We start from the raw sequence: 21,569 nt of genomic DNA, 5'->3' as shown, positions 1-21,569 counted from the left end.
CACTGCTGAAGCACCCTGGGGCGGTACGCCAGACGACACCTACATTTTCGTTACATTCACATTATTGAATAATTATAATCCAGTGTGTTCATGTGTAGATTAAACAATCTGTTTTAGAGTTCTCATAATTTAGTTAAAATAAAAGGAATTTGTGTTTTATACAAAAAAATACCATATGGCAAATCTTGCTTGTGTTACGTTATTGTTTATATGTCAGTAGGTTAAAAACAGTTTCTCTATTGTTATGACGACAAGTGTGTAACAATGGTGGAACCATGATGAAATATAGTACCCTTTTATGAAAGGTGCTATATAGAACCATCTATAGCACGTTCTCCACCAATCTGAAGAAACATTTCATGATGCAAAGCGCCCTTTAATCATGCAGGTGTTCAGGGCTCTATATAGGACCATTTTCTTTACCAAAACACCCTTCTATCAATTTTAATTGTGTATGTGATAGACAACTCTAGGTTACATCCAACAGGTGAGCGTTTTCCTTCATTCCAGACCTCAGAACTTTGGATTCACTGCATGCTTCTCTCAACGACCCACAGCAAGCTCTCCTCCCCCAACATTCCTTTTCACTTGAAATAAAGTCCACCGCGACCCTGAACTGGATACGCGGTTACAGATAATGAATGAATGAATGAAATAAAATCTCTCTACAATAACTTGCATTCAAAGTGAAGAACGTTATGTCTTTAATAGATGGCCTATGTTTGGGTATATATTTTTAATTGGGTAGTGAACTTAAAGTAAAAAATTCTTGTTAGTCTAGTTTTGTTAATTCATGAAAAGACAGAACAAAATTCCAGAAATGCAGCTTTTATTTGGAAACTGATGAATATGTTGTATTTGCCATTGGAATGTCTTTCTCAGTTTGAAGTATTAATCTATTAAAGCATAAAAGAACAGTGAGTGCACAGCAGGGCAATAAGAATGTGCAAAGCTACACAGCAGAATGGCATAAGCCTGTTGTTCTGTTTGAAGCTTTGAATTTAACTCCCCATCATCCTTCCTGAGGCATCGTGGCAGTTATCGAATATCAGGCTGTAGTCCGTTCCTCCCTCTTTCACAAAGTCAGAAACAGTCTTAGTCCCACGGAAGTTTTTGACCTCAATGACCTGTGATAACACAACAAAACAGATCTTATAAACATGCTTCATAGAGAACAAGATAAGCTGCGCTGACTGATGCTGTGGAGCTTTCACAGAAGAGGCTAACAGAGGCAGCAGGTGTTTGTTACCATTTGTTCTTTAATGCTGTGACTAACTCATAGGGCATTGAAAAATGCTTGATAGTTGCTGACTGAGCATATTTTCAGGAGGACAACTGTGGGAGGGGTAGTCTGCGCTCTCTCTCTCTCTCTCTCTCTCTCTCTCTCTCACACACACACACACGTGCAAACACACAGCTCAGTATGTACTATTTATTGACTGTCAGGTAGGTTGTATTAAAATAACATAAAGTATGTTTACCTTCCAGTTGGAGGCCATATGACGAGCAGCCACTACCACTGTCTGAGAAGAGATGCCATAGCCGTCTCCTTTATGCACCAGCCACTTAGTGCCATCTTCCAGTGTCACTCTGAAATTGTAATTGAGCATTCACATACTATTAACTAATACATTAAAACATTAGTGGAAGTGGAAGTTGGAAGATAAATTGTATATGTTCCTGCATTTTTTGGTAGATAAAATAGTAATAAATTTTGCATTTACATATCCCATATCCCATATGTACTCAGATTTACCTCACTCCGGAGTGACTGAGTTTTCCTGCTTGGAAAGACAAGCCTTCCAGGGGTCTGGTCATCCGTTCAGCCTGATATACTTTGGAGTTGTACAGTTTCCTCAGATCAGACATTTTGGAGAGGTCATAGCTGTAGGAATTCCCTCCTCCTGAGAGGAAATAAAACAATGCAATATTTTAATCATTTTAATGACTGGCAATTTGGTGATACCTTTATAACTTTTTTATACATCATCATGGGGGTGCAAACCGGTCAAAATGCAAAAATCAGAAAAGCAACTTACCAGTGCCCCAGGAGCATTCTGTGAGTAGTAGCACTGCAGAGAATACAGCCAGACTCAGAGCAATCTTGAGACACATCATGGCAGGTCCAATAGAGTAGCTTTAATCTTCTGAGAGGTGTTGAAGGTGAAAACAAACAGCAGAATGGAGTGTATTTATACTGAAAAGGCCAAACTATCCTCACTGGTTAGGACAGCCCCTTGTGGATCAGTTTTGATAAAAAATAAAAAAGACAAGAACAGGCACATCATTGGGAAAGAGCAGAATTGTGCAACTTCTGAGAGTACTCTCGGTCCATCTCTCTGGCAGCCTTCATTTGTGTATTTGAAATTGCCAAGTGCAATTTAACAAGCATTACTTTATGTTCAAATCTGTTTGTGTTTGAGAAATTCTGGAATACCTGCAGCAGGGTTGAAGCAGGTCCAAAACCCTGACATATTTACTGTGAGGAAATTCCAGGATGATGAAATCAAAACAGACTCCCAACAATCATTGTGTAATAGTTTGGAAACGGAGAAGGATGATTTTCCGATGCTGAGCGGGAAACGAAAGCTGGATAGCACACTGTGTATTGACAAAAGCTAAGTAGGCCTAATGCATAAAGTGGACAACTGTCACTGGTGCTATATTAGCAGCTACAATCACAGTTTAATTTGAAGAAATGACTGTGAAACATTTGTAGCAGAAGCACTTAATAAAGAACATAGGGCTGCTAACTCAATAAAGAGACACAAAAAAAGAAGTAAACAATTTTATTGGAAATTGTACAAAATAACTGTAGTGAATAAATTATTAGAATAAAATGTAGATACATCAAATTATATTAAAAATTCAGAAGGATTTTCCTTTTTTTACTTCTTATTCTGACAGCACAAAGACTGAACATCATCATCTCTTAATAGATTGATTTTATTCATTTGCCAGTGATAGCCCTCTTTTACTCAAACACACACCAAGAAGTACAATATAATAAAAGCATAGCCCAGTCCCCTAGATTTTCTGAACTGCTAAATTCAATTGTCCACCTGTCCAAATAGTGTAATTTGACTGTGCAAATAATAAAGCATGTTGCCTACTATAAAACCGGGTAAAATGGCCATGTATTTGTGTTTCCATTAAAAGTTTAATTTAATCATGAATTAAACCCAATCATTTATGGAGGTTCCCAGCTGAGTAATAGAACTGTTCTTCTTTCAGTTCTTCACAGTTTTGCTGGTGACCCCATGAGTCTTTTGTACCACAGTCCACTGGTTTCCGATTTCAGTCCTGAAGACACTGCCCTGCACAGTTTAACTCTTTCTGACAGGACAAATCTGATCCAGATCATCAGCCCATTATCAAGCCCTTCAGGAACGATGTAATTATTGAGTGGGCACTAGCGGCACGGTGGTGCAGCAGGTAGAGTCGCAGTCACATAGTTCCAGGGGGTTGTGGGTTCGATTTCCGCTCCAGGTGACTGTCTGTGAGGAGTTTGGTGTGTTCTTCCTGTGTCTGCGTGGGTTTCCTCTGGGTGCTCCGGTTTCCTCCCACAGTCCAAAAACACACGTTGGTAGATGGATTGGCGACTCGAAAGTGTCCGTAGGTGTGAATGTGTGAGTGTGTGTGTTGCCCTGTGAAGGACTGGCGCCCCCTCCAGGGTGTACTCCCGCCTTGCGCCCAATGATTCCAGGTAGGCTCTGAACGCACCGTGACCCTGAACTGGTTACAGATAATGGATGGATAGATGGATTTAATGAACTAATTAATGAAACTTATTCTTCTTGCGATGAGTGAAATTTTAATTTATTAATTTATTTAAATGACACGTTAGTCTGGTTTCTGCTGCTATCATTTTTTTCTAGAAAAAAAAAAGAAAAAAAAAAGGTTAAATCAAATTCTGTCCTGAACTGACAACCCAATAGCCAATAAGCTGCCAGCTATTCAGTGAGGTGCTGGCACCCCTATTAGATTTACATGTTGTTCCATACTGTGCACTTTGCTTAAAAAAATGAATACATAATATTTAACAAGTATATCAACCTGATTTTTAACAGTTATTAAAAAAGTTTGATATTTTTTGCTTGAAGCAATTAGTATCTTATGTATTTGCAAACATCTTATTGGGCTCTTTGTACCAGCATTGTCCTGACACACAAACAACAGAGTTGGCAAAAGCAAAAGAGAAAAGTAAAAATCTTTGCCAAGATTTAATTCCAACTTTCTGGTTTTTCTCCAGCTCCAGATGTGTCAAGGCTGTGGAAATTAATTTCTGTGAAGGATTGGCTGCATGCCAGTCAAATGATACATTCCATCCAACTTGCCAGACTCCAAAGATAAAGTATAACTTGCAAAACAACAGACCCATTAGTGCCACAGACCCATCAGTGCTGCATGCTGTGTGCTGGGGCTGCTGGGGGAGCTACAGCTGGCGTTCACTCCTCCAATAGAGAGAAGGTAGGCATGGTGTAGAATAGGCAGCTGCAGTGAGAGTCTTCGCAGTACACTTGACAGAAACACAACAGTCAGTAAATTTCTCCAAACAAATTCATAGATATTCCAGAATATGAAACCATTTAACAAAAAGTTTTGCAAAAACAAAATCTTACAGATTCTTAATATCTAAGTAACAATGCAATAAAAAGTCATATTTAAGAAGTCTGTGTCATACTGTTCAGGAGAGTTGATGTCTTCTGTGTCTTGGTGGCCACTGTAGCTCAGTGGAAGTGTCTGACATGTCCCTGTAGTAAAAGAACAAATATATGGGTTCCCCAATGAATCCTGCAGTAATATCTTACTAACACTTCCCGAATGCAGAATTCGTAATCAACATTAGTATTGTCTTACAGCCAATCGTGTTACAAGGCATGTCATTTATGTCATGCATTGTGATATGTGTAGAGTGTCTCACCTATACCAGCTCTTTAATGTTTCTTGTAAAATCAAGGGTATTAATAAGTAGTTTGTGCCTTTCTTCAAAATGTTAAAATAAAACAATGATTTGACACCATTTCTTCAACACAGATATCAGATAAATTATGCCATTTAACATTACATTTTGTATGTGGGAGAAGGCCCATCAGTAAACCTTCAGGGTCTTTCATTTTCTAGTTCACTTTCACATATTAAACATATTGCAGGGGTATAATGGAAACACTTTAGGGCTGGCTTTAGTTCATCAGCACCAGGTTGAAGCAGGTCTTTGTCTCCTGCATCCATAAGGTGTGGTATTTCCCAGAAACTGTGCTTTAGAGGGTCACACACACAAATTAAAATATATGCCAAGCTACACAACACAGCCCTGCCCTGTCCGGTAACCACTGATTCATCACTGCCTTCCTCTCTTTCTTTCTTTTTCTTTTTCTCTGACCTTTCTGATCATAGGTCCACTCAAATTGCTCTAAACCACACTGACCAATAATGACTAAGAAATGTCTGGTTAATGTTTGCGTATATTATAACGTTTATGAAGCTTAACACGTGTAATAACTAAGACTAACGAGAGCTGACTTGTGTAAAAGATGACCGGACCAACCTGGTAAGAGATATATATGAAATTAATGTGTAAATTACATTCTCGGTCAGATTGAAAATGGCAAATTTTTTAAATTATGGTCAAAATGGATTAACTATATAAAGACTGTGAGAAGAGTTTTCATTGTCTCACCCTCAAAATCCCCCCGACTCCTTTTTAAAAATCTTTTTTTGTGTGTCATTGTACAACATACAACAATTCCCAAGTTAACCCACCTGTGGCAGTGAACACACACACACACACACACACTAGGGGCTGTAAGCACACACCCAGAGTGACGGGCAGCCACCCCAGCACCCAAGGAGCAGTTGAGAGTTCAGTGCCTTGCTCAAGGGCCCCTCAGCCATGGATTGAGGGAGGAGGACAGTGCTGTTCCACTGCCCACTATTTCTCTGCCAGTTGTGGGAATGGAACAACCTTTCAGTCATAAGCCCTAAAGGTGGTGGTTTTTAGAAGACTTTTTTTGTTATGATTTATTCAAAAGGCCTACTTTCATGAGGCTGTTTTGCGGTTTCATTGAACTGTCCACTTTTAAAACCTTATTTTCTTTAGTGTTGGTAATTTTTCCTCCTGCAGGAGGAACTACTTAGTCTACCAGGCCATACGTTTCAAGACTTAACTTGCAAACAGTGTTCCCAAGAGGTTCTACCCTCCTTAACCCCACTTTTCAACTCATTACATACAGATGAAATATTACTTTACTTTTTTACAATGAAAAACACAATTATTTCTTATGACATACAAAGGTTATATTTAAATTTCAGTTATAATTTCCATGTAAATTTAGAATGTATTATAAGGAAAATGCAGTTTTCACAAAAAAAATCTGATTAGGTACACTGTAAACTAAAGACAATTTTCAGGAAGAATGCTGCATTAATTTTAAAAAAGTAAAAGGACATCAATATATCTGTATGTGGTCACACAGCTCCAGGGACCTCAAGTTTTAGGGACCTGGTGGTTGGGGGTTCAAGTCCTGCTCTGGGAGACTTTCTGTAAGGTGTTTGGTGTGTTCTCCCTGTGTCCACGTGGGTTTCCTCCCACAGTCCAAAAACACACGTTGGTAGGTGGATTGGCGAATCAAAAAAAAAAAAGTGTCCCTAGGTGTGAGTGTGTGAGGGAATGTGCCCCGTCCAGTGTGTGTTCCTGCCATGTGCCCAACGCGACCCAGAACTGGATAAGTGCTAAGAGACAATGAATAAATGAATTAATATCTGTATGACCTCCTACCTGTCTCCCCCCAAGTGTTGTACATTTTCACAATGAGTTTGTAAGACTGAGAGTCTGGTTCCCTCAGCTGAGTGGCCAACTCCTCCAGCTCCAGGTCCAGCTTTAAATGGAGGTAAGCAAAAAGATTGAGCACTGGTGGCAATATTTCAAAATAAATTAAGGCATGCAAACAGGTTAATATTGCATGGGAATCACATTTAATGCATGCAAACAATTTAACCAGGCATGGGTACCACTTAAAAGGTGGAATGTCATAGATATCCTTACATGTTATTAAGTCATTCTACCTGTTAAGCTGTTAAATCATTCACAAACTGTACATCTGGTTTTTAACCACTTAAAAAAAATAAAGAAATCACAGTGTATGGCTCCAGGAATTCACAAAATTAAAGAGAAATATTATTAGTGATACACCAAAATTAAAATATTTGCTCGAAACAAAACTAATTCAGAAAAAATGTATTCATAAAACAAAACAAAAACAAAAAAACTGACACTAAATAAACACATATACATAAAATAATACATATTAACTCACTGAAATTTCCATTCCACAATCCTCCCAACGTTAGATCCCCCCACACTTTGGCTGTTTGTTACTTGTCATAATTACACACTCACACACATTAAGACTTTTCTGCTTTTGTTGTTTTGCTGTGTACTTTGTATCCAGCAGCTGAGTGTTTTTAATGTGATATAAACCTGTTGAGATATTCCTTATCTTTGAACCTCATAATCCACAAGAACAGCGATTAAACCACATATGTATCTGGAATAAACGGTGAAATAGTTGTGTTATTTGTTTAAATCAAAGGTTAAAGTATATAAAACAATATCTTATCACCGTAATTACCAGGGATTTTTCTGATGAGGATTTTCTGATGAGCTATATATAAGGAATATCCTACCTACAGTTTTACTGAGGCAACTATGTAGTACATTTATCAGTGACCACACACATAATGCATCTCAGTGACAAGCTAAATTAATAAACAAATGCATTCTTATTCACATTCAAAGAGGATGTCTGTGGGCTTTCTTTGACTGGCAAAATAAGAAATAGTCCATTTGAAACAGGGCTTCGGTATTCTCCTTCAAACGAAACAGGCATTTTGAGAATTTTATGGCCTGAAATTTCAGTAAATTCTAATGCAAATGTCATTCATTCATTATCTATAAGCGCTTATCCAGTTCAGGGTCGCATTGGGTCCAGAGCCTACCTGGAATCATTGGGCGCAAGGCAGGAATACACACTGGAGGGGGTGCCAGTCCTTCACAGGGCAACACAGACACACACATTCACTTTGAGTTGCCAATCCACCTACCAACGTGTGTTTTTGGACTGTGGGAGGAAACCGGAGCACCCGGAGGAAACCAATGCGGACACGGGGAGAACACACCAACTCCTCACAGACAGTCACCTGGAGTGGGAATCGAACCCACAACCTCCAGGTCCCTGGAGCTGTGTAACTGCGACACTACCTGCTGCGCCACCGTGCCGCCCATGCAAACATCAGTGTTTGTAAAAAGTGAATGTGAGTTGATTCACCTCAGTGATGTGCATGTTGAGAAATCTGTTGTCTGACTGCAGTATGTAGAGCAGTGCAGTGCTGCTCAGTGTCATACAGCTGGATGCTCTGGAATATGTCTCCTCCATGCTTTCTGTCTCCTCCATGCTTTCTGTCTCCTCATTCACTCTCTCACTCTCTCTCTGTCTTTCAGCAGAATGGAGCTGCTTGGCTAAAGATGCTCCGTCAGGATCTGTTTTCATCAGGATCAGCTGTCAAATAAAAATGATTTGCAATCAGAAAAGATAAGAATTATGTCTTACAAAACAGAACAATGTCCTGAAACTCTGCTCCTGTCAATTGTGGATCTCATGCCACTGGTATCTAGGTACAGAATGTTATAACTGGTGCAAAAATTAAACACACAACAACTATTATAGTACAACTATTATTTTAGAGCCATCCTGGATAGGGACAACTGATTTCATGAAACTAATATATTTCCTAAGTGTTGTTATTAGTAACCTTTGAAATTAGTGGTCCAAGTGTTGAATTTAAACTAATGTATTATAACTTTAATTAATGTGTATAGGTAAAATGTAAATATAATACTGAAATATATGCCTGATTAAATGTACAAAGTAGATAGAGACCCATGGGGATCTATCTACATATTTAGGGAAACTCAATTATAAATACAGAATTTCAAAATACCATTCCCTTATCTCTGAGTGAATAAACGTGTCTGTGGTTCCTGATAACGTATGTCACTTAAATAAGAAGATTGAGGGGTTGAAAAAACCAACCTTTGGAATGATCACCACATTCAGACTGAGGGAACAACAGATAAAGATGACGATGCTGACGATGCAGAACTGCACATCTGGCTGATCTCTGATCAGGAAAGCCACAGATCCACAAGCTATGCTTAGAGGGCCGACAATACACACACTGATCTGGGTACAGCAACTGTTGCTGAGATCTAGAGTGTTTGAGTCTCGTGTCTTCCATGCCTGAGCACAGCAAAGAAACTACACAACAGAGGAGATATAAAGAAGAATGAGAGGAAGTCAAACTGTCACAATGTCATCTTCTGTCAGAGGAGAAACAGTTGAGGATCTATGACAGGGGTAATTAATTAAAATTCATTAAGGTCCAGTTAGAGAAAATGTTCTCAAGCCAAGGGCCGGAACATAATGTATAAACTGTATTATGATCAGTGCCATATCCTGCATATTGAAGTACACTGTACACAATATGGCCCCAAAAAGGGATTTATCATTATATAACAACTAAACGGTTTTGAGTAATAACAAAGCTGATCATAATTTTTTTTTTTTTTTTTTTTCAATTTTTTTTTCAATTAATTTTTCTATTTACAGAAAACATGCAAAATAAAACTATTCAAATGCATATTTGCCATTTTCTCCTGGGAAAGAGGTAAAAAATCACGATATACGTCACATCTCGTAACCTATGGAGCTATATTAGGGTCAAAAGTTTGGCTCATTTGAAAAAGAAATTTGAAACTAAAATAAAAATAAAATAAATGATGAAAAATAAAACAATGTATTCAAAATTAAAATAAGTGTAGGATTATTTTTTTTTTCAGTTTAAATAAATTTTTGACTCATTTTTTTAATTAATAATTTATTTTCATTTTTCACTTTCCTATATATTTTGATATTTAAAGTCTTATATTTTTCAATTGCTGATTATATGTTTTCAGATTCAGATCTTATTTTTTTGGTTTCATATTTTTGTTTTTTTGGCCACAGATCGTATTTTTACTTTCAAATACTATTTTTCTTCAGTTTTAGACTTCTGCCCCTTTTTCTCGCGTGCGAGGCGAGACATCAGTGGAGAGGGGCGTGGTCTAATGACTGACAGCATAGCAATGAAAGCGGAAGAGCTTCCTCAGTGTTGACTGTGAGAACTATCACTGAACACTCACATTATACGCAATATTCAGTATTACTTTGGTGACAAAGTCCTTTATAGTGAGATGTTTTAGGCAACATTTAGCACCTATCAGAGTAAAAGAGCTATAAACTCTGTCAGAGTGCATAGTTCCACAGCCACACTTTAGTTTCCCAGCACTTTGCTGGCGATGGCGTCCCCTCCATCAGGACAAAGCTGCAGTGAGCCGGTAACGAATCTGAATAAGCTCCTTATTCCCCAGGTTCTCAGTCTGATGTTCAGTTCCACCTTAAATCGTGCTTTAATTAATGGGTCCAGACTCTTTTCATGAACCCTGATCTATGAGATGCCAGAAAAAATGCTGTCGCTTACCACCAGCAGACTCTTATAAATGTACATGACTGTCATCCAGATATTCATATTAGTGTTTTCACAGCGCTCTAGAAATGGACGGATGGCAAAATCTTCACCATGAGGATCAACCTGAAGCAAATCACAAAAAGAGAATCATCATTTTGTCTGCAATGACTTCTGAGCTGTAGTTCCATGTTCTAATTTTCCGGTTCTGCACTCTAAAGTATAGGTTCACCTTTAATATGAAGTGTCATTTGATGTGGAGAGGTGCACTATAGAGAAACCTACTGACAGATTCCTTTAAAAAAAAAAAAAGCCTGGTGATTGGAGCCTGGCATCTCAGTGCCTACACAAACAGACATTCTGTTTCCTAAATAAAACAACCAGGTTTTAAATGTAACATTGAAAATGTATAACAAGTATAAATCTGAAAAAAAATAAATCTTTAGGAACCATTCTGACAGTGGCCTGCATGTAGTTCTTTGTCATTTTTAGACCTAATGTTTTTCTCACTGTGCTTAAATCAATGTCTCAGTTATTGTCCTAGTTTATCCAGAAGCATTTTATTTGATTATAAATGTAATTTTCGGTGAGAAAGCTTTTAGGGTCATTAAATATTTCAGATACTTCTACTTCCTATCACCACCCCATTTAACAATTCTTATCCTGCAATTGCAACATAGCATTTCACATCAAACCAATCTGAATGACTTTTATTTTCACTATCTAACCAAGCAGACCTGTATAGAATCAGTTAGATTCTCCGTTAATCCTGTAGGACAGGGCTTCCAAAAATTCAGATCTTGTCTTGAACTGTGTACACACTTGCCACGTCTACAAAGTGAATATTTTTTGTTTTGATGTGAAGCCCTCTCCTTTATATCTCACCTCTAATGGGAACTCCTTTACCACTCGTTGCAAAGGATCCAGAACTTGTAGACAAATCAAGAAACACACATCCACCAGCAGCAGACTGCAGACCGCTCCAACAAATACATAGTCCTTTATGATCTGCAATATGGAGATTTGTTTGAGTAAAAATGTTTTATTTGCATTTGGTGAAATGTAATTTAAATATTCGGAATGGCCAAAAGTTTGGCACATGCTTTTCCAGACTTCTAGGAGGTTTGACCTTTTCTTGTTGTTCTTACAGGTTCCACTGTTCTGGACAGGCTTAGAAATATATGTTGGTCGCAATGTCACCCCAGTTAATGTTAAAGGTAAGGAATGGAGCTGGGTCACTCTGGAAAATCCACAGGACAGTGGTGACCTTAGACCCATAAGTGGCTGTTCCTGAGACATACACGCTCAGAAAAATTGTCAGAAACATTTTACAAATATTTACCTTTCCTTCTGTAGCAGAGAAAATAATGGACTTTAAACAACTGAACTTTAAAACTCCTGTTGTACATTTAAATGTACATTTACAGTGACAGTATCTTCAGTGACAGTAATGTACCTGCACCAGCACCTGCACTTTTTTGTTGAGAGTACACTGGCAGATATTTTCTATGGATATTATAAAAGGTGTGTGAGGAATGGATGGGAATGATTTGGAATTTTAAAGTAGCTGAATTCACTAACTAGAAGCAGTGACAACAGACTGTTGGACAACGCGCAACTGTAGTTGTACATTCAGAAACACTCTCCTACCCTTTTCTGAGCCTTGATGTTTTTGTAGATGACCTGGATTCTCCAGATTTTGGCAAACACTGACCCAAAAGCTGTAGTGTGTCCTAAGACTATGAGCCATAGCCTGACCTGAGGGAAAAAAGTGCTTGTTATAGCAAACTACCGCTTTCTAATTTAATGACCAGTAAAATTCACTAGTCACTGATACATGAAAGAGATTCTGAGCTGTGCAGTGGTCAGAGGTTTTAAACTCACAGAGCACAAAATATCAAACAGAGTCTCAGGCACATATGACCCATCCAACCCCAAGAGGAAGATGAATGAATAGCATAACAGTGTTCCCAGGATGAGCAGAATGTTCAGAGAAGGGCTGGACAACTGGACAACCCTGAGAATAAAAATAATCAGTTATTGGCAGTTATAAAAATATAGTCAGTTATTGGCAGAAATTTGTGTTCCCTTGTTTTTTAATGAGGTGAGACAAATATATCCTTTACAGGGAAAACAATTCTTAAATTGGTTAATTGATTTTGCCTGTGAAAATGCTGCAACCTGCATATGATACAATCAAATAACAGCACAGTGATGAAGTCCTTTAGCAAAATATAACTTTATGTGTCTAAACAATGATAAGTGGCCTGCAGCATTAATACAGTTTGTGATGAGCAGTAATGACCAGACTGTGTTGTCATGAGACATGGAACTTAAGGTTAACCTGTGTCTGCGGTCCGGGATGTTGAAGAAGAGGAAGGCGATGGCTGTAAGAATGCCTAAGACGGCAAAAGATGCTAAAATGCTGTAGAGTAGTAGGTTGATCTCCATCCTCTGAGGGTACACATGGGTATGGTCCTTAGTATGCTCACGACCTGCAAAAGTTGGTGGATAATTGTTCTAAATTGTGAATTCAGCCACTTCAAGATGCAGTCATAACAGACAAGGAGCTTGCATAACCTTTACTGAAAAGATCTAGCAAGAGGTCACCATGATCGGTGCCAAGTGTGAGCTAGAAGGGTACATAGCCTCTTGCACTGGGCTGTGGAGTATTGCAACTGTGAGGAGCGGAGTTAGTGAGCCAACATATACCATGAATAGTCTAAAGTGTTCCCAGAAGATTAGAAGCTATTATTGCTGCAAATGAAGGACAAGAACTGTAAATATATATTCTCTTTAAGCTTTTTTAAAGCAGACCTCATGATGACTTACCTTTGAACCAAATGGGACTGGTGAGGTCCAGCTTGTCTGTAATATCGCGGTACTCTCCAACCAGGACTTCTCTTCCTGCTGTGGGGTTGTGAAGAGTTACTTTATTCATTAATACAAGATTCACCAAAAAAAGGAAAAGAATCAATAAAAATAAAATAAAACAACTCAGTCATGTTCAAAAACATACCTCGAAACTGGGCAAATTTGATAGTTGCCACCCTTTCACCATTGCGAAACATAACATGCCCCTAAAATGAGAAAGCTCTTTGAAAAACTATAAAACATAACTGAACTTGCATTTGTAAAGGAAAATATGATTTATTTTCTGACAATTAATTATATAGTGTTAATAACACACTGCTTATCGGAGCATTCAGTTGTACACATAGTTTGATCATCTCCATAGAAACACATTGGCAAAAAATAAAGGGATGGTCAGGAGTAACCATCCATGAACTGTAGGTCAACATGCCCGGTGGCAAGCATGAGAAAGGGGGGTATACACACTCACAGTCTGCATTCTCTGGAGTGATGGAGCTGGGATAAAATTGTAGATGTGTTTGTGATTAAGAACTAATCATTCTATATGTGCCTGACGTTACTAATGTTCTCACGACTGAATGCTACCTCTAGTGTGCAGCTTTCCCAGAATGGAGGTTATTACTGCAGCAAATAGGGATCAAACTTCCATGTAATCTGTTAAAAGAAGGATGAATGTGTAGAAGAAATGATGGATAAACTGGTGTCAAGAAACTTTACAACATTCTTTGTCTTCATACAGAGCAAACACAAAAAACTCACTCACAGTCACGCCGAAGAACTTGGTGTCACTCATGGCCTGCAGTATCATGTGTGTCATGTCTGTGTCAGTAGCAGTAAAGTTGCGATGAACACGATCTTTTCCTTTGTGTTTCAGCTTCTCCATGACACGCGTCAGAGCTTTAGCCAACACCCAGGTGCCATCATATGCAAAACTGTGAAACTTGTTGGAGCGCAGACCCTTTAGCAAGCACTTTTTATCATACTCCCTCTTGTATTCCTGTGGGGTCTGGAATAAACACATACATTTATTATGTCATCGCTGTCCAAAACAGACCTTTTTTTGGCCTTTGTCAAACTGCCATTCTGGAGTCACATGATCTTGGGGCGGTATTGAACATTCATTAATTAATTAATTAATTATCTGTAAGCACTGATCTAGTTCAGGGTCAGTTTGAGTCCAGAGCCTACCTGGAATCATTGGGCGCAAGGCAGGAATACACCCTGGGGGGGGGCATCAGTCCTTCACAGGGCAACACACACACACACACACATTCACTCACACCTACGGACACTTTTGAGTCGCCAACCCACCTACCAACGTGCGTTTTTGGACTGTGGGAGGAAAATGGGAGCACCAGGCCACCGTGCCGCCCTTGGTATTGAACAGTGAAAAAAATGATAATTTTCATACTATAGCTTATTATTCAGAAATTCAGTTTTTCCTAAATACAACCAATGAGTTAGAAAAGCCATTCTCAGGGTCTAACAACATGCCCTCTAAGCACACATACCCTGCCTGAAATCCCTTTAATGCGTCTGGAGCTGAGGGTCTCAAAGTCCACACTGATAGCACCCTCCATTGCGGTCAGTACACTCTGAGCAGAGCAGCTGGATGTGCCAGTGTGGGCCCACCAGCTGGTCTCTGACCAGCCAGAGAGTATCCACTGGTACTTATGGCCAAACATGTCCAGTTGATAAACCTAAAACACAAGAGAGCTGATGATATAGAGAGGCTACACATAAGGGATCACAGAGATTGCCATTTACTGCTGATCTTGCATTCCACTGTTCTGTGACATTACAGATAACTCATTGAGTGGCTGCTGGATGACCTTTAATTGTGTATGTATGTGTGTGTGTGTGTGTGTGTGTGTGTGTGATATTGCAAAACCATCCACCATTTTTACAGAAGTACACCTTTTTCTTTTAAATATGGACAAAGAAAATGTATTAAACTAACTAAATGTCTTAATGTCTCTGCTATAGAAGGGTCACACTACTGAGAATTTACCTCTGTGTTTACAGACAACAGAGAGAAATGCCACTGTTGCTATTCACTCTTTCAGGCAACATAACCACAATGGTAGACATATTTTGTAGATAAAGAAAAGAAAGCTTACACAGCAGAAGACTTTTGCAGCTGAAAACTCATCAAAATGACCAATCACTATCCTCACGTCATTTTCCTGAGATGAAGAAAAATAGAGTGATATCAAATTAATGTTCAATGGGAACCTACTGTAAGTTTGCATTCAGTCACAGCAAGGATGAAAAAAGTGATGTGAAGCTTTTCTGATTAAGTATGGCTGCTGTGTGTGTGTGTGTGTGTGTGTGTATAACTTTATTTCTAAGTTAGCAATAAGAGATTGTATGTCTCCAGAAGACCCCTGTATTTTAAATGTACTGGGTTATTTTGATTTTATGACCTACCTTTAGTGTTTTTACAGCAGCACAGGGGTCAGTAGAGAACCACTGTGTTTCCACCAGTTCCACTCCAGCCTGTTTAAGATGCTCAGCCAAGTCCTTCTGCACCTGTTGAAATGAGCACAGAGAGCATATTGTCATTTACACTGACCCTGAGGTATTTTAACAAGGATAAAACATCAACGTCTTTTGAAAGATGCAATAAAACATATCTAGGTTTATTTTTCATTTTATACACAGTCATCAGAATTGGTATCTAACCACTATTTATTTCCCATCATTCTTGTAGATACTGGTATATAGAATGCAGTGGTCTGCAAGCTTTCCTATACTGGATCAGATAACCCATTCACAGGAATGTAAATTTATTAATATAAGTGAAAATCTTTTTAATAAAAGAGACTCCAGAGATGAAACCTCCTTAATATTATAATATTGCATGTATATTCTCTAAGATAAAAATGTGATCTGATGGAGAGACAAAGGAGACATGTTCTTAAGCATCTTGCTGCTCAAATACACACCCTGACACAAAAGACCCCAGTTAAAGGCATGTTTTCTATTTATGTTTAATTGAGATCTCAGGAAGGTCTCCCTCTTTGCTCAGATTCATGGAGCATTCCTCATCAAAGACTAAAAGATCCATCCATCCATCCATTATCCACCGCTTATCTGGGTCCGGGTCGCGGGGGAAGCAGTCGGAGCAAAGAAACCCAGACCTCCCTCTCCCCAGCCACCGACGCCAGCTCCTCCGGGGGTATACTGAGGCGTTCCCAGGCCAGTCGAGACATATAGTCTCTCCAGCGTGTTCTTGGTCTGCCCCGGGGCCTCCTCCCCGTTGGACATGCCCGGAACACCTCTCCAGGAAGGCGTCCAGGAGGCATCCGAACCATAGGTGAGGGTTGGGACGTAGATTGAACGGTAAATCGAGAGCTTTGCTTTTCTGCTCAGCTCTTTCTTCACCACAACGGACCGGTACAGAGCCCGCATTACTGCTGACGCTGCACCGATCCGCCTGTCAATCTCACGCTCCATCTTTCCCTCACTCGTGAACAAGACCCCGAGGTATTTAAACTCCTCCACTTGAGGCAGGATCTCACTTCCAACCTGGAGAGAGCATTCCACCCTTTTCCGACTGAGTACCATGGACTCGGACTTGGAGGTACTGATCCTCATCCCTACCGCTTCACACTCGGCTGCAAACTGGTCCAGCAAGAGCTGAAGGTCCCGGCTCGATGAAGCCAACAAGACCACATCATCTGCAAAAAGCAGACATGGGATCCTGAGACCACCAAACCGGACACCCTCCGCCACTTGGCTACGCCGAGAAATTCTGTCCATAAAAATTGTGAACAGAACCGGTGACAACGGGCAGCCCTGACGGAGTCCAACTCTGACTGGAAACCAGTCGGACTTACTGCCAGCCATACGAACCAGACTCCTGCTCTGTTTGTACAGGGACTGGATAGCTCGTAACAAAGAGCCCAGTACCCCATACTCCCTGAGCACCCCCCACAGAATACCCCGAGGGACACGGTCGAATGCCTTCTCCAGATCCACAAAACACATGTAGACTGGTTGAGCAAACTCCCATGCACCCTCCAGGATCCTAGCGAGGGTAAAGAGCTGGTCCTGTGTTCCACGACCGGGGCGGAATCCGCATTGTTCCTCCTGGATCCGAGGTTCAACTATCGGTCGGACTCTCTTCTCCAGTACCCCCGCATAGACCTTACCGGGGAGGCTGAGGAGTGTGATCCCCCTATAGTTGGAACACACCCTCCGATCCCCCTTTTTAAAAAGGGGAACCACCACCCCAGTCTGCCAGTCCAGAGGCACTGCCCCCGATGTCCACGCGATGTTGCAAAGACGTGTCAACCAGGACAGCCCCACAACATCCAGAGCCTTGAGGAACCCGGGGTGAACCTCATCCACCCCCGGGGCCCTACCGCCAAGGAGTTTCACTACCACCTTGGCCACTTCAGCCCCAGTGATAGACGAGCCCCCCCCCCCCCCCCCGGGGTCCCCAAGCTCTGCTTCTTCTGCGGAAGACGTGCTGGTGGGATTGAGAAGATCCTCGAAGTATTCCTTCCACCGTCTGGTGACGTCCCCAGTCGAGGTCAACAGTTCCCCACCCCACCATATACAGTGTTGGTGGAAAACTGCTTTCCCCTCCTGAGTCGCCTGACGGTTTGCCAGAAACTTCTCGGAGCCGACCGAAAGTCGTTTTCCATGTTCTCACCGAACTCCTCCCACACCCGAGTTTTTGCCTCAGCGACTGCCGAGGCCGCGAGCCGCTTGGCTCCTCGGTACCTGTCGGCTGCCTCCGGAGTCCCCTGAGCCAACCAGGCTCGATAGGACTCTTTCTTCAGCTTGACAACCCCCTCACCCGGGGTGTCCACCACCGAGTGCCACCCCGACAGGCACCGACAACCTTGCAGCCACAGCTCCGTTCAGCCGCCTCAACAATGGAGGTCCGGAACATGGCCCACTCGGACTCAATGTCACCGGCCTCTCCCGGGATGCAGTCGAAGCTCTGCCGGATGTGGGAGTTGAAGATCTTTCTGACAGGTTCCTCTGCCAAACGTTCCCAGCAAACCCTCAGCACACGTTTGGGCCTGCCAGGTCTGTCCGGCATCCTCCCCCGCCATCTGATCCAACACACCACAAGGTGGTGATCAGTTGACAGCTCAGCGCCTCTCTTCACCCGAGTGTCCAGAACATATGGCCGCAGGTCAGATGATACGACTATAAAATCGATCATCGAAATGCGGCCTAGGGTGTCCTGATGCCAGGTGTACTTGTGGACACCCTTATGTTCGAACATGGTGTTCGTGATGGACAAACTGTGACGAGCACAGAAATCCAATAACTGAACACCAGCGGGGCCGTTCCTCCCAATCACGCCCCTCCAGGTCTCACTGTCATTACCCACGTGAGCGTTGAAGTCCCCCAGCAGAACAATGGAGTCCCCAGAATGAGTGTTCTCCAGCACTCCCTCTAGGGTCCCCAAGAAGGCATGATACTCTGAACTGCTGTTCGGTGCATAAGCACAAACAACAGTCAGAGCCCTTTCCCCAACCCGAAGGCGCAGGGAAATTACCCTCTCGTCCACTGGGGTAAACCCCAACGTACAGGCGCCAAGCCGGGGGGCTATGAGTAAGCCCACACCTGCCTTACGCCTCTCACCCTGGGCAACTCCAGAGTGAAAGAGCATCCAGCCCCTCTCGAGGAGATTGGTTCCAGAGCCCATACTGTGTGTCGAGGTGAGCCCAACTATATCTAGTCGGTACCTCTCAACCTCGCGCACCAGCTCAGGCTCTTTTCCCACCAGAGAGGTTACGTTCCATGTTCCAAAAGCCAGTTTCAGTAACCGAGGATCGGAACGCCAGGGCCCCTGACCCCGACCACCACCCGATCCACAATGCACCAGACCCGGATAACTACCTCTCCCACAGGTGGTGGGCCCATGGGAGAGTGGACCCATGTATCCCCTTCGGGCTAAGCCCGGCCGGATTCCATAGGTGAAAGTCCGGCCACCAGGCGCTCGCCAAGGAGCCCCTCCCCCAGGCCTGGCTCCAGGGTGAGGCCCCGGTAACCCTGCTCCGGGCAAGGGAGGCTGTGTCCTTGTTGTTATCTTTTTCATTCGTGCCTTTATGGATCACTCTTTGTCTGGCCCATCACCTAGGACCAATTTGCCTTGGGAGACCCTACCAGGGGCTATTGCCCCCGACAACATAGCTCCTAGGCTCACGCAGGCACGCAAACCCCTCCACCACGTTAAGGTGGTGATCCAAGGAGGAGAGACTAAAAGATATGCTGTTTCTATGCTGTAAATGACTGTTATTGTTTGTATCTGGGAATCACAGTTATGTCTTGACACATTAACAAGCAATGTCAGAGCAATTCAGTTTTCCTCTAGGCCTTGGATATCAAAAGAACAGCAATAGTTATGCAGTAAGAGTAGTTTAAAAACCTGAAAGGAAATAATCTGAAGCTATGTCAGGCATGGCCTTACCTCTGTGAACCTGTCCTCCAGCTGGCTCAGGGTGCCCACTCTCTTCCATCCATAATGATTGAGGAACTTCACCAGAGCGGGGTTAACTGCACTGTCTGATGGCACCACACGGAAGAAGTTGGGGAATCGACTTTTATTTGCTAAAGCAGGTGCTGTTGCAGCAAAGGAGAGCTAGAATCCATGTAAATATTCTCAGTTTAGGAAAGCCATACAGTAATACTGGACAGACTCATTCAAGATTCAAAACCTACCACACACACACACACACACACACACCCACAAAACAGTACACTATACCTAGTCATGAGTGTACATTCTGTCATATAATCATCTGCTTGTATCTAAATAATATATGGATTATGAACATTCTATTATCTATCATTCACCTGTGGAAGGTTCCAGGCCTCTAATGACTGAGCGATAGTAGATGTCACAGATGAACACAATCCTCCAAACACAATCAGGTATTTAGGACCATAGAATATTGCCTCAAAAAAGGCTTTCAGTGCTTTGGCGCTGTCGCACTAAACAAGAAGAACAGCACTGAATGAAATATGCATGATTAAAAGGCACATATCATTGGGAAAAAAGAACATTTCTTGTTTATTTCATGCGCCTCCAGGGTGTGTTCCTGCCTTGCACCCAATGATTCTGGGTAGGCTCCGGACCCAACCATGACCCTGAACTGGATAAGGGTTACAGACAGTGAATGAATGAAAGAAAGAATGAATGAATAAATGTGTATTTCATTAAACTGAGTTTGATGTGGTAAGATAGCAGTATTAAAATTTCAAAACACTCCTTATGTGGAAATTAAACTAAGATTCATTCATCGCCCCTAACATTTATAACACAATTATCATCCCATAAGGATTTCCATGTGCAATGTGGAGCTAGCTCCAAGACCCTGAGACCACTGAGAAATGGCAGGATACAGAACGGAATGTGTTATAATTTTAGGTTTGTGTGACTCTGTGTTACCTTTGAGTCTGCGAAGTGGAACTGGAGCTCATAGTTGAGTAGTGGAGCCGGCTGCTTGCTGAGGTGCTGCAGAGCGAGCTGGACAGCAGGCATGACCTCCGCTGTGACATTCCCCCACAGTGTCTCACTGCTCAGAGGCATCATCCACAACACGGGCAGCTGCTGCCTCCTCTCACACCACACCCAGGGAACCCACAGGAAGCCACAAAACATTACTGCCCTCAGCAGAGACCAGCAGCCCTCCATCCCACCTGCCCATACAATGATCTCAAGCTTTTACTCACATCTTCTACCCCAAGCTTTAAATCTCATCTGCTTTGGACAGGGCTTCCTGCAGTGGAACAGAGCTCTGAGACTGATAGGAACCCACTAAAGGAGGATGACAGGTGAAGGGATAAGAAAAGGCCAAAGATCCACTCACAGACATCTGCTACCTTCACTAAATCCACCAGCTAATCAGCTCTCACTGGGTCCAAGCTGAACTATCACACACTTTTTATGCTCCTCTCACTGGTAAATACACGGCTAAGTCAAAATCACCAAATAATCCTCAAATTATCAATTGTCAAAAATGATCAAAATGAGTATGTTTTGCAAAGACTTAGTGAAAACAGTGAAAAATTGTGTCATTTTAGAGTGTAAGACTGAGACAATGTGTGTTTGCCTGTACTAATTATTATATTTAGTATAAATTATTATCTCATAAAGAGTT

At 41.6% G+C, this 21,569-nt stretch overlaps 2 protein-coding genes across 2 annotated transcripts; both read right to left on the bottom strand.

The window, feature by feature from the left end:
• Positions 1-801: 801 nt before the first annotated feature.
• Positions 802-2,197, bottom strand: LOC136709023 (uncharacterized). The gene is made up of 4 exons (XM_066683987.1): positions 2,040-2,197; positions 1,757-1,904; positions 1,482-1,590; positions 802-1,127 (listed from the first exon to the last, which is right to left on the bottom strand). The coding sequence occupies exons 1-4, from the start codon at positions 2,116-2,118 to the stop codon at positions 1,002-1,004; spliced, it is 462 nt and encodes a 153-aa protein (XP_066540084.1). The 5' UTR covers positions 2,119-2,197; the 3' UTR covers positions 802-1,001.
• A 2,183-nt stretch (positions 2,198-4,380) lies between these two features.
• Positions 4,381-21,103, bottom strand: LOC136708040 (gamma-aminobutyric acid type B receptor subunit 2). The gene is made up of 19 exons (XM_066682301.1): positions 20,858-21,103; positions 20,263-20,400; positions 19,877-20,047; positions 15,868-15,969; positions 15,558-15,623; positions 14,949-15,137; positions 14,201-14,443; positions 13,583-13,643; positions 13,396-13,473; positions 12,908-13,058; positions 12,448-12,580; positions 12,214-12,321; positions 11,449-11,571; positions 10,579-10,689; positions 9,093-9,317; positions 8,328-8,558; positions 6,779-6,878; positions 4,685-4,754; positions 4,381-4,519 (listed from the first exon to the last, which is right to left on the bottom strand). Exons 1-19 carry the CDS (start codon positions 21,101-21,103, stop codon positions 4,381-4,383), a joined length of 2,685 nt encoding a protein of 894 aa, XP_066538398.1.
• Positions 21,104-21,569: the final 466 nt, after the last annotated feature.

Source organism: Hoplias malabaricus, chromosome 10 (assembly GCF_029633855.1).
Source record: "Hoplias malabaricus isolate fHopMal1 chromosome 10, fHopMal1.hap1, whole genome shotgun sequence".
Classification (NCBI taxonomy): Eukaryota; Metazoa; Chordata; class Actinopteri; order Characiformes; family Erythrinidae; genus Hoplias; species Hoplias malabaricus.
Note: the sequence above shows the minus strand (reverse complement) of the source record. Positions and strands in the feature narration are given on the sequence as shown.

Bases quoted from the DNA above. Each gene is read 5' to 3' on its own strand.
- LOC136709023 (XM_066683987.1), bottom strand. From the start codon at position 2,118: ATGATGTGTCTCAAGATTGCTCTGAGTCTGGCTGTATTCTCTGCAGTG. The intron at 1,905-2,039 runs GTAAGTTGCTTT...ATTTCCTCTCAG, and splicing joins AGAATGCTCCTGGGGCACTG to GAGGAGGGAATTCCTACAGC. The intron at 1,128-1,481 runs GTAAACATACTT...GTGTTATCACAG, and splicing joins ATATGGCCTCCAACTGGAAG to GTCATTGAGGTCAAAAACTT.
- LOC136708040 (XM_066682301.1), bottom strand. From the start codon at position 21,103: ATGGAGGGCTGCTGGTCTCTGCTGAGGGCAGTAATGTTTTGTGGCTTC. The intron at 9,318-10,578 runs GTAAGCGACAGC...TCTGTTGTGTAG, and splicing joins TTTATAAGAGTCTGCTGGTG to TTTCTTTGCTGTGCTCAGGC. The intron at 4,755-6,778 runs GTAGGAGGTCAT...CTTTTACTACAG, and splicing joins CAACACTTGGGGGGAGACAG to GGACATGTCAGACACTTCCA.